The 19,748-nt window shown below is 45.4% G+C and overlaps 1 protein-coding gene across 5 annotated transcripts in view; it reads right to left on the bottom strand.

The window, feature by feature from the left end:
- asic1b (acid-sensing (proton-gated) ion channel 1b) overlaps positions 1-19,748 on the bottom strand; it is a 626,564-nt gene that overhangs the window by 37,396 nt on the left and 569,420 nt on the right. For all 5 annotated transcript variants that reach the window (XM_067976674.1, XM_067976676.1, XM_067976675.1 and 2 more), the window contains one exon: positions 10,356-10,447. In XM_067976674.1, coding sequence (XP_067832775.1) covers positions 10,356-10,447 — 92 coding nt within the window. The remainder of the gene's footprint in view (positions 1-10,355; positions 10,448-19,748) is intronic.

Raw genomic sequence — 19,748 nt, 5'->3', positions numbered from 1 at the left:
TGAGCTCCTTCTTAAATATATTCAGTGACTTGGCCTCCACAGCCTTCTGTGGTAGAGAATTCCACAGGAACTTGCCACCTCTTTGGAATATACAGTGGCTGCACTCACTGTGTTATTCATATATAAAGAGCTGTGGTATGACAGTGATGCCTTTCGGCGAAAGTAATTCTTTTTCCACTCCATTTACTTGCATAAACCGAGACGGAATTTTTCAACAAAATGCCTTTGGGATGGTATTAGTTTACATTAGGAATGAATTTCTGGCTTCTTTCTTTCACCAATCACTGTAACTTCCAGGAAAAATAGAGCAATAGGCAGCGTGAATTTAAGTTGTGCAATAAACAACTTTGCGAAGTTAGCGCTGAATGTGGTGAGCTAAGGTTTAAAAAGTAAACGTTACTTTTAGTGAATGAATCGATGTAATTTCCTTGTCAGCGGGAAAATCAAGCAGGAAGAGGAAGCTCATGAGGATCTGTGCTGTGGGCTGCGAATCATACTGTAATGGCCAGGAGGGAGCTCTGCACAAGAGGCTTTATCTGCACGGATAGAACCTCACTCCCTGACCCATAGGTTTTAAATGAGAGCACGGGCTCTTTGTTCCAGTTTCTAAAGGGCCAAAGAGATCCAATAGTACTCCGAGTACTGTTTAAATCTAGTTTGACACCAACTGGTGTAGACAGCTTCCCCAAGGGGTATCTCGTACTGCTGCAACCCAGAGTCAGATTGGGTGCTGAGTCCAGAGTTATACTGGCACTTTACATTGACGTGAAGCACAAACCATGGTGGCAGTATCATTAAAACCTTTATCGAATCATAGAATGATACAGCACAGAAGGAGGCCATTCGGCCCATCATGCCTGGGCTGGCTTTTTGAGAGAGCGATCCAACTAGTCCCATTCCCCTGAACCCTGCAACTTTCTCCCCTTCAAGTATTTATCCAATTCCCTTTTGAAAGTTACTATTGAATCTGCTTCCACCGCCCTTTCAGGCAGTGCATTCCAGGTCATAACAACTCGCTGCATAAAAAAAAAATGTCCTCATCTCCCCTCTGGTTCTTTTACCTTGTCCTTTTAGTGTGCTTATTATAATATTAGTGGTGAAATGTCAGTACCGCCCCAACCTTTCCATTATTGCGTTGACAGGCAGTGCAATTAAGATCCCATTTGGCTCTTTTTATGGCGCCTGACTGGAATGTCAATTTTACAATGAAACACAGAGTTATAAATAATAAATGTTAACAATCGAGCAGGGGATTGGGAGCATTTGAGCTGGGTTCCCTACTAAAAATATTTGCACTCACTATGCCTCGTGTTAACAGGATCCAATTGGCCTTGCAGCGAGCATCCAAGAAACAACGGCACGACTCACAATTAGAATATCAAATATTTTACAATGATTGAAAGATGTGCTGAACCAGTCGGGTCGCCCAGCCTGGCAGAACCCAGTTTACATTCCCTGGCTCATTACTTGGGTGGAACTGTAATCGTCTTCACTGGGAGAGAGCTGTGTGCTGCCTGAATACAAGAATGGGCACAGCTCTCTTCCACTCTCAAAACATTTAAATTGAGGTTAAGAGGGTTGACAAGGTTCAAGGGGTGATGTTCCAACGTACTGAGCACTTTGTAAACCAACTTTGACATTGGACTGGATTTACACTCCATGTGGTGTCAAACATTAGTGCGAGACTAACTCGTCAAGGGAATCTCACTCCAGTTCGCTCTGGAGTTAGGACATGCTCTGACTGCGGATTTACGCTGCCCATTTAGCATTGGTGCAAAGTCAAAATCACTTCACACATGTAAATGCGCCTGTAAATCTGCATTTGGAATATGCATCATACTAACCTCTGGACGTCATGTGCACTTGGATAGGCCGGAATAATGATTGCCCAGATTTTTTTCCCCCAACAATTCTGTTTCATCCTCCCTCAATCCCAGTGTAACACTTGTGTGTTATTATTATGCAACAGGTCATTAGAATGACTATATTAGGGAGATTCAATATTGACAGCTAAACATATTAATGGAACACTTCACCACAGCTCTCTGAAAACCTTATTCTGTTAAATGCCTGACACAAACTAAACAGTAATTCATTCGGCGGACAAGATTCACATGGAGTTCCAGAGTGACATACTTAAGAAACTAGAGTCTTAAACTTAAACAAAGCCAATTACACTACAAAAACACTTGCAGGGCTACGGGGAAAGGGAGGGGGAGTGGGACTAGCTAGATTGCTCTTGCATAGAGCCGGCGTGGACTCGATGGGCCGAATGGCCTCCTTCCGCACTGTAACCTTTCTACGATTCTATGATTCTACATAGGTATGAGGGGCTAGTTGGCTAAGGTAGATTGGGAAATTAGATTAAAAGATATGACGGTAGATAAGCAATGGCGAACATTTAAAGAAATATTTCAGTATTCTCAACGAATATACATTCCATTGAGAAATAAAAACTCCATGGGAAAAGTGATCCACCCGTGGCTAACTAAAGAAGTTAAAGGTCGTATTGGTTAAAAGAAGAGGCTTATAATGTTGCCAAGAAGAGTAGTAAGCCTGAGGATTGGGAGAGTTTTAGAAACCAGCAAAGGATGACCAAAAATTTGATAAAGAGGGAGAAAATAGAAAATGAGAGTAAACTGGCAAGAAATATAAAAACAGATTGTAAGAGCTTTTACAAGTACATAAAAAGGAAGAAAGTAGCGAAAGTAAATGCGGGTCCCTTAGAGGCTGAGACAGGAGAAATTATAATGGGGAAATCAGGAAATGACAGTGATGTTAAACAAATATTTTGTATCTGTCTTCACAGTAGAAGACACAAAAAACATACCAGAAATAGTGGGGAACCAAGGGGCTAATGAGAGTGAGGAACTTAAAGTAATTAATATTAGTAAAGAAAAAGTATTGAGAAATTAATGGGACTAAAAGCCAACAAATCCCCTGGACCTGATGGCCTACATTCTCGGGTTCTAAATGAGGTGGCTGCAGAGATAGTGGATGCATTGGTTGTGATCTTCCAGAATTCTCTAGATTCTGGAACAGTCCCATTGGATTGTAAGGTAGCAAATGTAACTCCGCTCTCCAAGAAAGGAGGGAGAAAACAAGGAACCACAGGCCAGTTAGCCTGACGTCAGTCGTCGGGAAAATGCTGGAATCCATTATTAAGGAAGTGGTAACAGGGCACTTAGAAAATCATAATATGATTAGGCAGAGTCAACATGGTTTTATGAAAGGGAAATCGTGTTGGGCAAATCTATCAGAGTTTTATGAGGATGTAACTAGCAGGGTAGATAAAGGAGAACCAGTAGATGTAGTATATTTGGATTTTCAAAAGGCATTCGATAAAGTGCTACATGAAAGGTTGTTACACAAGATAAGGGCTTATGGGGTTGGGGTTAATATATTAGCATGGATAGAGGATTGGTTAATGAACAGAAAACAGAGAGTAGGAATAAACGGGTCATTTTCAGGTTGGCAGGCTGTAACTAGTGGAGTGCCGCAAGGATCAGTGCTGGGGCCTCAGCTATTTACAATCTATATTAATGACTTAGATGAAGGGACCGAGTGTAATGTATCCAAGTTTGCTGATGATACAAAGCTAGGTGGGAAAGTAAGCTGTGAGGAAGAAACAAACAGTCTGCAAAGGGATATAAACAAGTTAAGCGAGTGGGCAAGAAGGTGGCAGATGGAATATAATGTGGAGAAATGTGAGGTTATTCACTTTGGTAGGAAGAATAGAAAAACAGAATATTTTTTAAATGGTGAGAAACTATTAAATGTTGGTGTTCAGAGGGATTTGGGTGTCCTTGTACACAAAACACAGAAAGTTAACATGCAGGTACAGCAAGCAATCAGGAAGGCAAATGGTATGTTGGCCTTTATTGCAAGGGGGTTGGAGTACAAGAGCCAGGAAGTCTTGCTGCAATTGTACAGGGCTTTGGTGAGACCACACCTGGAGTACTGTGTACAGTTTTGGTCTCCTTACCCAAGGAAGGATATACTTGCCTTAGAGGCGGTACAATGAAGGTTCACCAGATTGATTCCTGGGATGAGAGGGTTGTCCTATGAGGAGAGGTTGAGTAGAATGGGCCTATACTCTCTGGAGTTTAGAAGAATGAGAGGTGATCTCATTGAAACATACAAGATTCTGAGGGGGCTTGACAGGGTAGATGCTGAGAGGCTGTTTCCCCTGGCTGGAGAGTCTAGAACTAGGGGGCATAGTCTCAGGATAAGGGGTCGGCCATTTAGGACTGAGATGAGAAATTTCTTCACGCAGAGGGTTGTGACTCTTTGGAATTCTCTATCCCAGAGGGCTGTGGATGCTCAGTCGTTGAGTATATTCAAGGCTGAGATTGATAGATTTTTGGACTCTAAGGGAATCAAGGGATATGGGGATTGGGCGAGAAAGTGGAGTTGAGGTCAAAGATCAGCCATGATCTGATTGAATGGTGGAGCAGGCTCAAGGGGCCGAATGGCCTACTCCTGCTCCTATTTCTTTTGTTCTTAAGATATTATTTAGTATCATTCTCACCGCAGTTATCAGTCTTAATAAAAACAACACAGTATCTTTATTGCAGTTGTAGAGATAAAGAGGGAGCTGCAGCAAGGAACATCATTCTGATAAGGTGGGAGTGAATGAGCTAAAAATGATTGGCAGTTACATTTTATGCTGCAGTTTTGTGTAGCTGTGGAAATTTGTGATTACCCTACCACTTCAAACCAGCTCCTGTCCATTGACACTCGGTTCTCAATGGTTGAACCTGCAACAGAGTAAAGTCTTGCAGAATGAAATGAGATAAGGATTCCAGTGCAGGACAATGCTCACAAAGTATGAAAATGGAAGTTTATCTTAGTTCATGTGTTTGAGGACAATGATTCTTGGCGGCAGAGAGGGGAACCAGAATTCTGTGTCTGCCAATTCGGGAGTCAAAAAATAGATAAATTCTCAATGGCAGTTTTCATAGGTACATAGAATGGAATTTGAAAGACTAGGAAAGGGATAAGGTTTGCTTCCTGCATTAGTCATGATGTTGATCTCCAAAATATCCGAGAGTTTGACTAATTCTTCTGTATCTAAAATAGCCAAATTCTTGGCATCCTGTGTGCTGGCTGCAATACCTCAGCTCAGAGCTTCCAAGGCATCCTATATAAAAACAGAATGAGGTCCCAATAGGCAACATTTTGGAACTTTTCGTCACCGGTGACGACAGTGCTGGAGTCCGCGGGGAAGGAAGTGCCAGAGATCGAAGGCACCACAGGAAAGGGCAGCTGACATCTGGGGACATGATTGTGCAGATGATTTAAACACTGCCCTTTTCCTTCTGGGACCGAGGTTCAAAACAATAGGTTGAAAGTCTTTTTTCTGCAATAATAGTGAGAGCCCAAAGTGAAATAAGTTTGTGCAGCCTCATCTCAGTTCTTAATAGACATTTAAGTCTGCACAAAGCTGCTCATAATTTGGTATTTGTTGCTACAACACTGACTTATTTAGAGCATCTGAAGATAATGGGGAAGTCCTAGTTATCACAGTACATTGCATATACACAGATGGATGGATTGCATACTTGCTTTCAATATTAAGCTTGATCGCGGTTATGAACCATTGTGATCTCCAGATTTAGTTACAGTGCGAGGCCTACAGGCAACGATTCAATGCTAGTGGTTCAGGTCTATTAGTCTGCCTGCTACAGTCTCTTGATAAGCTGAGATGAGATCAGGACCTGGGTGAAAAGTATCTCATTCACTCGGGTCTCAACTAAAATTGAGCTTCGTGCATTAGTATCTTCTGAACTTCTGAAACAACAGCCAGGCTTCTGCCGCTGAGTTTGAAATCCCCGCCCCGATCTCTCCAGTCCCCTTGGTCTTTTGAAAAAAAAAATCTTTGGTGATGAACAATTTGGCAGCTGTTTCGGTGAAGAGGTCAGTACTGGGAATAGAACATTTTTCAACTTTTTGCACCATGTTGGTGTCAGGCACTCCAGATCAGGTGCGTCATGGTAAAAGGGTAAGGTTAAACTCTTCGAAACTGCCTCAACAATTCACCTCAAACTCAACGGATGGAGAGCACCCTAGACTGAGGCAGTGTGATTTATCCACACCAGAGAGGACACATCCTCTCAGAGCAAGGGTCAATGTTACATCAATTAACAGTTCTTAATAGACATTTAAGAACTTCTGACCTTGCACCCGTCGTGAACTTGAGATCATCCAAAACTCTGCTGCCTGTATCCTAACTCGCACCAAGTCCCGTTCACCTATCACTTCTGTGATTGCTGACCTACATTGACACCTGGTCCGGCAACTCCTCAATTTTAAAATTCTCGCCCCTCCCTATCTCTGTAACCATTTCCAGCCCTACAACTCTCCGAGATCTCTGCGCTCCTCCAACTTGGCCTCTTGCGCATCCCCGATTTTAATCGCTCCACTATTAGCGGCCGTGCCTTCAGCTGCCTAGGCCCTAAGCTCTGGAATTCCCTCCCTAAACCTCTCCGCCTCTCTCTCCTCCTTTAAGATGCTCCTGATCAAGCTTTTGGTCACCTGTCCTAATATCTCCTAATGTGGCTCGGTATCAAATTTTGTCTGATCGCACTCCTGTGAAGTGCCTTGGAATGTTTTACTACGTTAAAGGCACTATATAAATACAGGTTGTTGTTCTTGTTAATGGATAGCTTTGGACCGTAGGCTTATGCTCATTAGAAACTGAGTGCAAACTACACAAAGTTAGTTATATCACTTAGGACTTTCATAGTTATTACAGAAAGGAGACTGTTGTTTTATCAGACTGGACCGGATTCAAACGTCAGTCTCAGAGGTAAAAGAGCAGTGTTTGAAACATTTATATTATCCATTCTCAATCTCTATACTACAACATAGAATGTGGAGACTGTCCATTGGAGTAATTGTTTGAGCCCTTTCTAGTTTTCATTACAGTGCGCTCTCAATATCCGATTCTGGAATGTGGCAACCACTCTTGTTAAACGTCATGCTCAAATGAAAGGCTGGTACAACAAAAAAGGGTTCAGTCCAAAACTGTGACTGTGACTGAAGATCAAAGTTCTGTTGATAGAACTGTTGGGTTGGAGGGTTTAGGCAAGGTCATTAGAGGGACATCAAAGCTCAAGTGATTTCTGTGCCAGTTTGTAATTACTTCAACAGAACTGTCATGTTTTAGAAGGTATATTGTCTTTATGTTATGTGGTGAGAATACCATACTGTCTAATAACCTGGTTAAGGACAGACTTTTGAAGGTGGCAGCAGTCACTCTGTGTTCCTGTAGCAAAATATATGTTCCATTTTTAATTTGGATTAGTTTCGCCTCCCCCTCATTTTCATCAGATTTATTTCACCGCTCACAGCTGCCTCTCACCACCATACTCCTCTTGCTGAGCAAACAGACTGTTGCGGGCTGCGTATTTGTTTACAATCATCATCAGTGGTGCTCCGTCAGAAGTCAGAAGGAAGTATGATTCCTAGCCATCCATTCCATCCCCCTCCCTGGCCACTGTCTCAGGATGAAGCAGACTGTCTGCAACCTCGGCATCCTATTCGACCCTGAGCTGAACTTCCGACCCCAAATCCTCTCCATCACAAACACCGCCTACTTCCACCTCCATAACATCGCCCGCCTCCGCCCCTGCCTCAGATCCCCTTAAGCTCTGGGTGAAAGACACTCTGCAGACACGGGGTGATATCCCCGACATTCCTTCTCTTTATTGAGAGACGGGAACATTGTGACTGGCCGAATGAAAAAGAAACAATAATGCTGAGATGTCAATCGAATCTTTCCTTGGAGCCATACAGCAAGTTTTACTGTCTTTAAGGTAGCTGCATAGTTACTTTTGAAAATCTTTCTTTACTCACCATAGAGACCCCCATCTACCAGTTGTGTCTGTCCACCATAGAGACCCCCATCTACCAGCTGTGTCTGCCCAGCAGAGAGACCTCATCTACCAGCTGTGTCTGCCCACCATAGAGACCCCCATCTACCAGCTGTGTCTGTCCACCATAGAGACCTCATCTACCAGCTGTGTCTGCCCACCATGGAGACCTCATCTACCAGCTGTGTCTGCCCACCATTGAGACCTCATCTACCAGCTGTGTCTGACCACCATAGAGACCTCATCTACCAGCTGTGTCTGCCCACCATAGAGACCTCATCCACCAGCTGTGTCTGCCCACCATAGAGACCTCATCTACCAGCTGTGTCTGCCCACCATAGAGACCTTATCCACCAGCTGTTTCTGCCCACCATAGAGACCTCATCTACCAGCTGTGTCTGCCCACCAGAGAGACCCCCATCTACCAGCTGTGTCTGCCCACCATAGAGACCTCATCTACCAGCTGTTTCTGCCCACCATAGAGACCCCCATCTACCAGCTGTGTCTGCCCACCAGAGAGACCTCATCTACCAGCTGTGTCTGTCCACCAGAGAGACCTCATCCACCAGCTGTGTCTGCCCACCATAGAGACCTCATCTACCAGCTGTGTCTGCCCACCATAGAGACCTCATCTACCAGCTGTTTCTGCCCACCATAGAGACCCCCATCTACCAACTGTGTCTGCCCACCAGAGAGACCTCATCTACCAGCTGTGTCTGTCCACCAGAGAGACCTCATCCACCAGCTGTGTCTGCCCACCATAGAGACCTCATCTACCAGCTGTGTCTGCCCACCATAGAGACCTCATCTACCAGCTGTTTCTGCCCACCATAGAGACCCCCATCTACCAACTGTGTCTGCCCACCATTGAGACCCCCATCTACCAGCTGTGTCTGCCCACCAGAGAGACCTCATCTACCAGCTGTGTCTGCCCACCATTGAGACCTCATCTACCAACTGTGTCTGCCCACCATTGAGACCCCCATCTACCAGCTGTGTCTGCCCACCAGAGAGACCTCATCTACCAGCTGTGTCTGCCCACCATTGAGACCCCCATCTACCAACTGTGTCTGCCCACCATTGAGACCCCCATCTACCAGCTGTGTCTGCCCACCAGAGAGACCTCATCTACCAGCTGTGTCTGCCCACCATAGAGACCTCATCTACCAGCTGTGTCTGCCCACCAGAGAGACCCCCATCTACCAGCTGTGTCTGCCCACCATAGAGACCTCATCCACCAGCTGTGTCTGCCCACCAGAGAGACCCCCATCTACCAGCTGTGTCTGCCCACCATAGAGACCTCATCTACCAGCTGTGTCTGCCCACCATAGAGACCTCATCTACCAGCTGTGTCTGCCCACCATAGAGACCTCATCTACCAGCTGTGTCTGCCCACCATAGAGACCTCATCTACCAGCTGTGTCTGCCCACCATAGAGACCTCATCCACCAGCTGTGTCTGCCCACCATAGAGACCTCATCCACCAGCTGTGTCTGCCCACCATAGAGACCTCATCTACCAGCTGTGTCTGCCCACCATAGAGACCTCATCCACCAGCTGTGTCTGCCCATCATAGAGACCTCATCTACCAGCTGTGTCTGCCCACCATAGAGACCTCATCCACCAGCTGTGTCTGTCCACCATGGAGACCTCATCTACCAGCTGTGTCTGCCCACCATAGAGACCTCATCTACCAGCTGTGTCTGCCCACCATAGAGACCTCATCCACCAGCTGTGTCTGCCCCCCCATAGAGACCTCATCTACCAGCTGTGTCTGCCCACCATAGAGACCTCATCTACCAGCTGTGTCTGCCCCCCATAGAGACCTCATCTACCAGCTGTGTCTGCCCCACCATAGAGACCTCATCTACCAGCTGTGTCTGCCCACCATAGAGACCTCATCTACCAGCTGTGTCTGCCCACCATAGAGACCTCATCCACCAGCTGTGTCTGCCCACCATAGAGACCCCCATCTACCAGCTGTGTCTGTCCACCATAGAGACCTCATCTACCAGCTGTGTCTGCCCACCATGGAGACCTCATCTACCAGCTGTGTCTGCCCACCATAGAGACCTCATCTACCAGCTGTGTCTGTCCACCATAGAGACCTCATCCACCAGCTGTGTCTGCCCACCATAGAGACCTCATCTACCAGCTGTGTCTGCCCACCATAGAGACCTCATCCACCAGCTGTGTCTGCCCACCAGAGAGACCTCATCTACAAGCCTTAGATGAGAACACTTTAAAAAAATTGTATTTTCCCACCATTATGCGTAATTCTCCATGCTGATGTCACATCCACCACAAAGTATAAAACAGGGCAATTGAGCAAACACGGGAACCGACTTGCAATCAGACAACCACTGGCCAAACACAACCGGCCGAGGGAACTCAAACAACATTATTTTCATTTCACTAAAACAGGCTGCAAAGACGTTCGTTGCTTTGTTGGCAAAGCTCCAACAGGGTCACACTCACCCAGCAAACCAGCCACTTCATAAGCTTTCTTCTGTTCAATCGTTTCATAGTTTAGAGCCTCAAAGAATATATCCAGCACGAGAATATTCTCCCTATAAAAGAAGGAAAATTGCATCACATCAATTTTGCATGCACCTGATAATAGATTTACTGCTCTTCAGAGTAGAGAAATCAACCTCCACTCAGCCATTTAATTGCATCCTGCGAGCTAAAATGGAATTTTAAACAGCAATTGTGTACCAGAATATTTCTGCTTTTCCAGTCCAAGGTCAGCATAGCAAGGTCATGTGTTTTTATGAAGCATGTGTTTCTCACAAAACTCTATAACGATTTCGGCTGATGTGGACTCAGAGGCCATGTTGCATTCGTCTTGCATTACAGGTCACAGATTGGGCAAACAATTGCATGCATTTCAAATAAAATCAAGGCGCATATTAGGGAAAACAACATTACTCTGGGTTGGCAATTCTGAAAAGCAATTATAATCCCGAGTATAATTTCCATTGCAGTCTATTTTTCCTGTCACAAAGGCCTGTGCCGTGCAGATGATATTTTTAGATTTTGGTTTGCTATAATAGTCTTGGATTCTATTAAAGAAACTTAGTGCTTGGTTCTGAGCCCCTCTTTACCTCCCATTATCTACACGATAATAATGTATTTTTGGCATAGGTGACATTTCCAATGCAACATCCATCTGTATTAAAGTATCTGTTAGATTGTTATCATAGGAACATCGGAATATAGGAACAGTAGGAGGCCATTCAGCCCCTCGAGCCTGTTCTGCCATTCAATTAGATCAAGGCTGATCTGTATCTTAACTCCATCCACCTGCCTTGGTTCCATAACCCTTAATACCCTTACCCAACAAAAACCGATCAATCTCAGTTTTGAAAGCTCCAATTGACCCCCAGCCTCAACGTTTTTTTGGGGGAGAGAGTTCCAGATTCCCACTCCCCTTTGTGTGAAGAAGTGCTTCCTGACATCACCCCTGAACGGCCTAGCTCTAATTTTAGGGTTACGCCCCCTTGTTCTGGACTCTCCCACCAGATGAAATGGTTTTTCTCTATCGACCCCATCAAATCCTTTAATTATCTTAAACATCTCAATTAGATCACCCCTTAATCTTCTATATTCAAGGGAATACAAGTCTAGTCTATGCAACCTGTCCTCATAATTTAACCGTTTTAGCCCCGGTATCATTCTGGTGAATCTGCGCTGCACCCCCTCCAAGGCCAATATATCCTTCCTGAGTTGCGGTGCCCAGAACTGAACACAGTCTGCAGATGGGCTCTGACCAGAGCTTTATATAACTGTAAAGTAACTTCCACCCCCTTTGATTTCCAGCCCTTGAGATAAAGGCCAACGTTCCATTAGCCTTTAAAATTATTTTTTGTACCTGTCCACTAGCTTTTAGCGGTTTCTGTACATGGACCCCTAAATCTCTCTGCTCCTCCACAGTTCCTAGCTTCACGCCATTTAGAACATACTCTGATCTATCTTTCTTAGGTCCAAAGTGGATGACCTCACACTTCCCCACATTGAACTCCATCTGCCACAGTTTTGCCCACTCACTTAATCTATCAATGTCCCTTTGCAACTTTCTGTTCCTATCTACACTATTTACTGTGCCATCTAACATCGTGTCATCAGCAACCTTGGACATACAGCTCTCTATTCCTTCATCTAAGTCATTTATAAATATAGTGAAAAGCTGAGGCACCAGTATCGATCCTTGGGTGACACCACTAGTCACATCCTGCCAATCGGAGGACATACCCATTATCCCTACTCTCTGTCTCCTACCTCCTAACAAATTCCCAACCCATGTCAATAGGTTACCTCCAATTCCATGCACTGTCATTTTTGTTAACAGTCCCTTGTGTGGCCCTTATTGAATGCCTTCTGGAAGGCCATATAAATAACATCCATCGACACCCCCTTATCTACCACTTTAGTGACCTCAAAAAAACATGCAACATAATCCTTAAGTGACACAATAAAATGCTGTTAACAGTGGTCTAGAGTTTAGCAATGGTTCAGAAAACACAAAATAGCATATTTACAGAATAATAGATATTGGGGAGTGATTGCAAGGCAGTAAGCTCATCTCCAGGTCCAGATGGTTTGCATGTGGAATAATGAATACCTGGGAGTGACAGCAAACTGTAATCTCATTGTGAGGTTTGAATAATTCCATGAACTGCACTCTTGAGTTGTTTCTAACCATCATTTTAACTCTGGGCTCAGATTAAAACCCTGAAATCACTCCCAGGTATGCATTATACATTAGAATTATTAGTCTGGAGTTCATGGGGAGATGATGGGAGCGGGGTGGGATTAGTGTAAGAAAACAATTATGACCTCCCTGTGCACTCAGGTTTAAGCATTCATGAGGGCTAACTGCAGAATGTTCTTATATCTGCTGACTGGGAGTTCTTAATATGCTGGGGAGTTATTAATGAGTTGCTGATAGTTTTTATAAACTTGTAAAAATGAAGTGACATGAGCTTCCAGACGGTTTAATTCTGTTTTGGATTAATTTAGAAGTGAGTGCCATTGAGTGTTGTGATCGTTAGTACACCAGGTGTAGTTGATGTGTTATGAAGGATTAACATGCGGGAGAATTAACAGTTATCACATAATTCTTGCAAGTTTATCTGCTGATAAGTGGGATACAGCAGTTAGTCTATTTAATAGCGCAAAGTATTAATACCGTTAGACCATGTTCTTATACAAATAGCGACTGCAGTGGAGGAAAATAATTTGGCAGCTCATAGATTGCTGCCAATTTTTGTTTGCTTTTCTCTCAATTTTCTCCCTTTTCCTACTGAAAGATGTGAGTTTTGCTGGAAACTTGATAAGGTGTTATCTAATTGCTAGTTCTTTCTATCTATCTATATATCTATGTGTCTTTCTCTCTCTCTCTTTTTATCACTGAATGACCGAGTGTTCTGTCAGTTTACTGGTAAGTGCACAAAGAATACCTTCAACAGAAATAGTTCCTGAAGTTCCTGTTGCAATAGTGTACCTCCTGGCAGCTGCTGGCTTCCTTACTAATTCCCTGTGTTCTAAATTTGTTTTCTGAATCCACGCTTCAAAGGTTACTGCTCAAATTAGGATGCTTGACTCTCCGCATAAGACCCCTTCACTGAATAATGCTCATGGCAAAGTCCCACAAAAAGCAATGAGATAAGTGACCAGATCATCTGTTTTTGAAGGTGTTGGTTGAGGGCTAAATGTTGACCAGGGCACCACGAGAACTCCCCTGCTCTTCTTCTAATAGTGCCCTGGGAACTTTTACATCCCCAGTTAGACAGGGTCTCATCTGAAAGACGACACCTCCGATAATGTATTACTTTCTCATTACCACACCAGGGTATTTTCCTACTTTATGCGCTGAAGTCCAAGAGTGGGGCTTAAACTAAGAACCTTCAGACTCAGAGGTGAGAATACAACCAACTGAGCCAAGCTGACATTATAAGTAAAGGAGAAAGGGGTGTGACTTAATTCATGACATGACCAATGGGTTGAAAGGACGCTATGACATATCAGCAATGAACACATGTGTTTGAAATTCCTCTGTACACAGTTTAAGTGAAGATGTTAACCTGTTTAAAATAAACCTTATTCAGATGGTGGACAGAGGGACTTCAAATGAAAGTTTTTGTCACTAATATCCCAACAGCACCATTTCAACTCAAAAGCTTTGATAACAACAACAACTTGCATTTATATAGCGCCTTTAATGTAGTAAAATGTCCCAAGAAGTTTCACAGAAGCGTAATCAGACAAAAAATTGACACTGAGCCAAAGAAGGAGACATTAGGACAGGTGACCAAAAGTTTGGTCAAAGAGGCACGTTTTAAGCAGCATCTTAAAGGAGGAGAGAGAAGTGGTGAGGCGGAGAGGTTTTGGGAGGGAATTCCAGAGCTTAGTGCCTAGACGGCTGAAGGCATGTCCGCCAATGGTGGGGGAAGGAAGTGGGGGATGCGCGAGAGGCCAGAGTTGGAGGAGTGCAGAGATCTCAGAGGGTTGTAGGGCTGCAGGAGGTTATAGAGATAGGGAGGGGCGAGGAGGCCATTCGACACTGACCTTTCCTCTCTGGGAGCTGGATTCAAATCCAGAACAAAAATGATGGGATGACAGTTTCCCCTGCCTGTAAGGCTCCTGCGTGAAGTGAGTCCTGAGTGGGCACCAGCTCTTAGCACTAAAACCACTTCTAATTTAGCAGGTCATGGAGGGATTTGAAAACAAGGATGAGAATTTTAAGATTGAGGCATTGGTGGACCAGGAGCCAATGTAGATCACCAGCAGGTCAATGGGAACGAGGCTTAATACGAGTTAGGATACTGGCAGCAGAGTTTTGGATGAGCTCAAGTTTACGGAGGCTGGAATATGGGAGGCCGGCCAGGAAAGCATTGGAATAGTCGAGTCTGGTGGTAACAAAGGCATGGATGAGGGTTTCAGCAGCAGATGAGCTGAGGCAGGGGTGGAGATGGGCGATGTTACGGAGGTGGAAGTAGGCGGTCTTGGTGATGGAGCGGATATGGGATTGGAAGCTCATCTCAGAGTCAAATAGGACTCCCAGGTTGTGAACGGTCTGGTTCAGCCTGAGACAGTGGCCAGGGGGAGGGATGGAGTCCATGGCTAGGGAATGGAGTTTGTGGCGGGGACCAAAGACAATGGCTTTGGTCTTCCCAATGTTTAATTGGAGGAAATTTCAGCTCATCCAAGACTGGATGTCGGACAAGCAGTGAGACAACACAGAGACAGTGGAGGGGTCGAGAGAGGTGGTGGTGAGGTAGAGCTGAGTGTCGTTAACGTACATGTGGAACCTGACATTGTGCCTTCGGATGATGTCACCGAGGGGCAGCATGCAGATGAGAAATAGGAGGGGGCCAAGGATAGATCCTTGGGGGACTCCAGAGGAACAGTGTGGGGGTAGGAAGAGAAGCCATTGCAGGTGATTCTCTGGCCATGATTGGATAGGTCAGACTAGAACCAGGCAAGGGCAGTCCCACCCAGGAGGTGCGTTGGAGAAGGATGGTGTGGTCGACCATGTCAAAGGCTGCAGACAGGTGGAGAAGGATGAGGAGGGATAGTTTACCATCGTCACAGTCACACAGGATGTAATTTGTGAGTTTGATAAGGACCATTTCAGCGATGTGGCAAGGGCAGAAACCTGATTGGAGGGATTCAAACATGGAGTTGTGGGAAAGATGGGCATGGATTTGGGGGGGGGCGACAAGGGGATGATGAAGGCAGATTTGAAAGGGAGCGGGACAGCACCTGACAAGTAAAACTGGAGCGACATAGTCAATATTTTAGAATTTTATTAAAGGTTTATACAAGCTGTTCCAGTACAGCTACAACACTGGCATCCACCCGACAATGTGGAAAATTGCCCAGGTATGTCCTGTCCACAAAAAGCAGGACAAATCCAATCCGGCCAATTACCGCCCCATCAGTCTACTCTCAATCATCAGCAAAGTGATGGAAGGTGTCGTCGACAGTGCTATCAAGCGGCACTTACTCACCAATAACCTGCTCACCGATGCTCAGTTTGGGTTCCGCCAGGACCACTCGGCTCCAGACCTCATTACAGCCTTGGTCCAAACATGGACAAAAGAGCTGAATTCCAGAGGTGAGGTGAGAGTGACTGCCTTTGACATCAAGGCAGCATTTGACCGAGTGTGGCACCAAGGAGCCCAAGTCAAATTGAAGTCAATGGGAATCAGGGGGAAAACTCTCCAGTGGCTGGAGTCATTCCTGGCACAAAGGAAGATGGTAGTGGTTGTTGGAGGCCAGTCATCTCAGCCCCAGGGCATTGCTGCAGGAGTTCCTCAGGGCAGTGTCCTTGGCCCAACCATCTTCAGCTGCTTCATCAATGACCTTCCCTCCATCATAAGGTCAGAAATGGGGATGTTCGCTGATGACTGCACAGTGTTCAGTTCCATTCGCAACCCCTCAGATAATGAAGCAGTCCGAGCCTGCATGCAGCAAGACCTGGACAACATCCAGGCTTGGGCTCATGAGTGGCAAGTAACATTCGCGCCAGATAAGTGCCAGGCAATGACCATCTCCAACAAGAGAGAGTCTAACCACCTCCCCTTGACATTCAACGGCATTACCATCGCCGAATCCCCCACCATCAACATCCTGGGGGTCACCATTGACCAGAAACTTAACTGGACCAGCCATATAAATACTGTGGCTACGAGAGCAGGTCAGAGGCTGGGTATTCTGCGGCGAGTGACTCACCTCCTGACTCCCCAAAGCCTTTCCACTATCTACAAGGCACAAGTCAGGAGTGTGATGGAATACTCTCCACTTGCCTGGATGAGTGCAGCTCCAACAACACTCAAGAAGCTCGACACCATCCAAGATAAAGCAGCCCGCTTGATTGGCACCCCATCCACCACCCTAAACATTCACTCCCTTCACCACCGGCACACTGTGGCTGCAGTGTGCACCATCCACAGGATGCACTGCAGCAACTCGCCAAGGCTTCTTCGACAGCACCTCCCAAACGCGCGACCTCTACCACCTAGAAGGACAAGGGCAGCAGGCGCATGGGAACAACACCACCTGCACGTTCCCCTCCAAGTCACACACCATCCCGACTTGGAAATATATCGCCGTTCCTTCATTGTCGCTGGGTCAAAATCCTGGAACTCCCTTCCTAACAGCATTGTGGGAGAACCGTCACCACACGGACTGCAGCGGTTCAAGAAGGCGGCTCACCACCACCTTCTCGAGGGCAATTAGGGATGGGCAATAAATGCCGGCCTTGCCAGCGACGCCCACATCCCGTGAACGAATAAAAAAAAAAGTTCCAAAAGTTATTTTTCCCAACTATGAAGTTATTGCTATTTCATGGCAGTTCATATTTTAACTCCACAAAGAATATTTTCTAACTGTATATGAAATATCAATTTACTGACTTGCGATGTGCCTGCATTTCTGACATGTGCTCTCGGTGGACAAGGCTCCCTGCCAGGAGTGTCAAGTTGGAAAATTACCCCCTTTAAGTTTTCTTCGGCTTAGACAATCACTTATTCCACTGAACAGAGTGTTTGTGGTGATCGAGCAGGTATTAAAGTCAGTCCACAGCATGTGGTCGAGCAGTGCACACCTCTACAACATGCAGATTATGCATGCTTATGCAATACTGTAAGACAGAGGAAAGAGACTTGCATCTTTTCAGGGGTAGATTTTACAAATTAGCACTCTCCAGCACAGAGCATCGCGGTCCCATCACACAAAGCGCTGTGCCAGGAGAGCTAGTTCATAAAGTCGATCCAAAGTGCCTTATCAGATATCTCAGTAACGTCTCAAAAGTGCTTCATGTATAATAAATTGCTTTGAAGTGCAGTGACTTTGCTTTTTCAGCAAACTTGGCAGCCATTTTGTGTGCAGCAAGATCACAGACAGCCATAAGAAAGAAAGACCCAGTAGAACCCATACCTCAGCACAAGTCAACGCTTTCAGGAGAAGAGGGGAGAAACATGGAGGGGGAGGAAGAGAAGAAAATAAAACAAAGTTTAGACTTCGTTGAAGGGATATTGAGGGGATATCACTCACCAATCGCACTGGCACAGGCTTACACGATGAAAGAAAGACTTGCATTTATATAGCGCCCTTCATGACCTCAGGATGTTCCAAAACACTTCACAGTCGATGAAGCACTTTTTGAAGTGTAGTCACTGTTGTAATTTAGGAAATGTGGCAGCTATAAGATGAATGCAAGGTTTATTGTTTTCGGTGAGGCTGGTTGGTGGGTGGAATTTAGGCCAGGACATTGGAAGAACGTCCTGATTTTCTTTGAATAGCTGCTTGGGGTCTTGAACATCCATTTGAACCCTTGGAACAGGCAGACAGGGCCTTGGTTTAATGTCTCATCCAAAGGACGGCATCTCCGACAATGCAGCACTCCCTCACTGAAGTGTCAGCCTAGGTTACATGCTCTAATCCTGGAGTTGGGCTTGAACCCACAACCTCCTAACTCCGAGATGAAGGTGAGCCAAGCTGACACTTGAAGCTAGGAAGACTGGTGTAACAGAAATGCTATACCTGTGCAGTGGGAGCATCATCTCCTGTGGCTAGGACAGGTGTATTTTTGTCCTTCAGAAATAAATATTAAAGTTCACCTATTTCTGTTTGTGAGTAGCACTTGTCTGTCCAGCTCGTGGGTGCATCTGGGATTCACCCTGTTGGATTGGCGTCTCACAAAGTGAATAATGTTACCCATCAGAAACTGGCTAATCAGTGTATACCTGCACTGTTGCTCACTTTTGCACTTCTCAAGCAGTTAATAAGCTTCTTAATCATCATTTCTTTCAAACTGGATGAAAACACAGCGGTGCAGTGAGGAAATCAGAATGCAACATGCAAAAGCTGCTTGGAGTATTCAAAAACCCATTAATCTGACCAAGATCTCGCCAGCCTTCTCAATGATATGCCTGGCAAGTCAGACGAACCTTGTGGGACAGAGGTCAAAGTTCGGGTCCAGTCTGCCTGGACATTGATTGCTGAGCACACCAACACTGGCTCAGAAACCCAAAGGACATGGAAGGGTGAGAGGAAGACTTGAGGATAGTCACCAAGATAACGCAGAAATGGAACCACAAATGCTAAAGCCTTGACTATGCAATGTATTCACATTGCTCAATCGAATAGCGTAAAGTGTTGCAAATATTGGTGCCAGAAATCCTACTTAGCCCCGTAATGACCGGCGTGTAATTGTTTGAAGGTATCACAATGAAGCTGTTTCTTTTAAAGGGGACCTCATATCATTTGCATTGTGCATGCCATCAAGTATGGGAAGGCTGATGGAGCATTATATGAGACCTGCTAAACAGACCCTGTCAATAATGTCACCTCATATCACTTTCACAGAAAAGGTGGCATAGAACAGGGTGCAGCATCAACAGAGTGAAGCCCCTAGCAATCCTTGAACAAAGGTTGCTCGCTTATGTCGATATGGAAGGCAAGTCTTGTTCACGGGTTGGGGGGAGGGGGTTGGAAACATGCGCCAGCTGGATTTGCAGAGCAGCCAGCATGAAAGGCTTAACGTTCTCATCTCAAAGGTGTTAGTGAATTGGCAAAGTCTACGAATGCATTTGTTATTTTACTTTCCGCTCTCTATACAGCTGGTGGGGCAGGAGGCAGTGGGGCGCAGAAGGAACCAGAGCAGCACTGTCTACCTGGGCATGCAACCTCCCACTTGCACAAAGTGCCAGTCTGTGTAGCAGCGTTTCAGGATTTACGGATGTGAAGGGGCAGCAGAAGGCACTGGATATTGCCCAGCACAATGCTGAGGAAGGGGTAGCAGATATGAGCTGGTCAGGCCCAGCAGGGAGCCATTGTGCTGGAGTGTTACTATATTACGAA

The sequence above is a fragment of the Heptranchias perlo genome, chromosome X (genome assembly GCF_035084215.1).
Source record: "Heptranchias perlo isolate sHepPer1 chromosome X, sHepPer1.hap1, whole genome shotgun sequence".
Taxonomy (NCBI): domain Eukaryota; kingdom Metazoa; phylum Chordata; class Chondrichthyes; order Hexanchiformes; family Hexanchidae; genus Heptranchias; species Heptranchias perlo.
The sequence above is the reverse complement of the archived record's forward strand: the minus strand, read 5'-3'. Positions and strand labels throughout refer to the sequence as shown.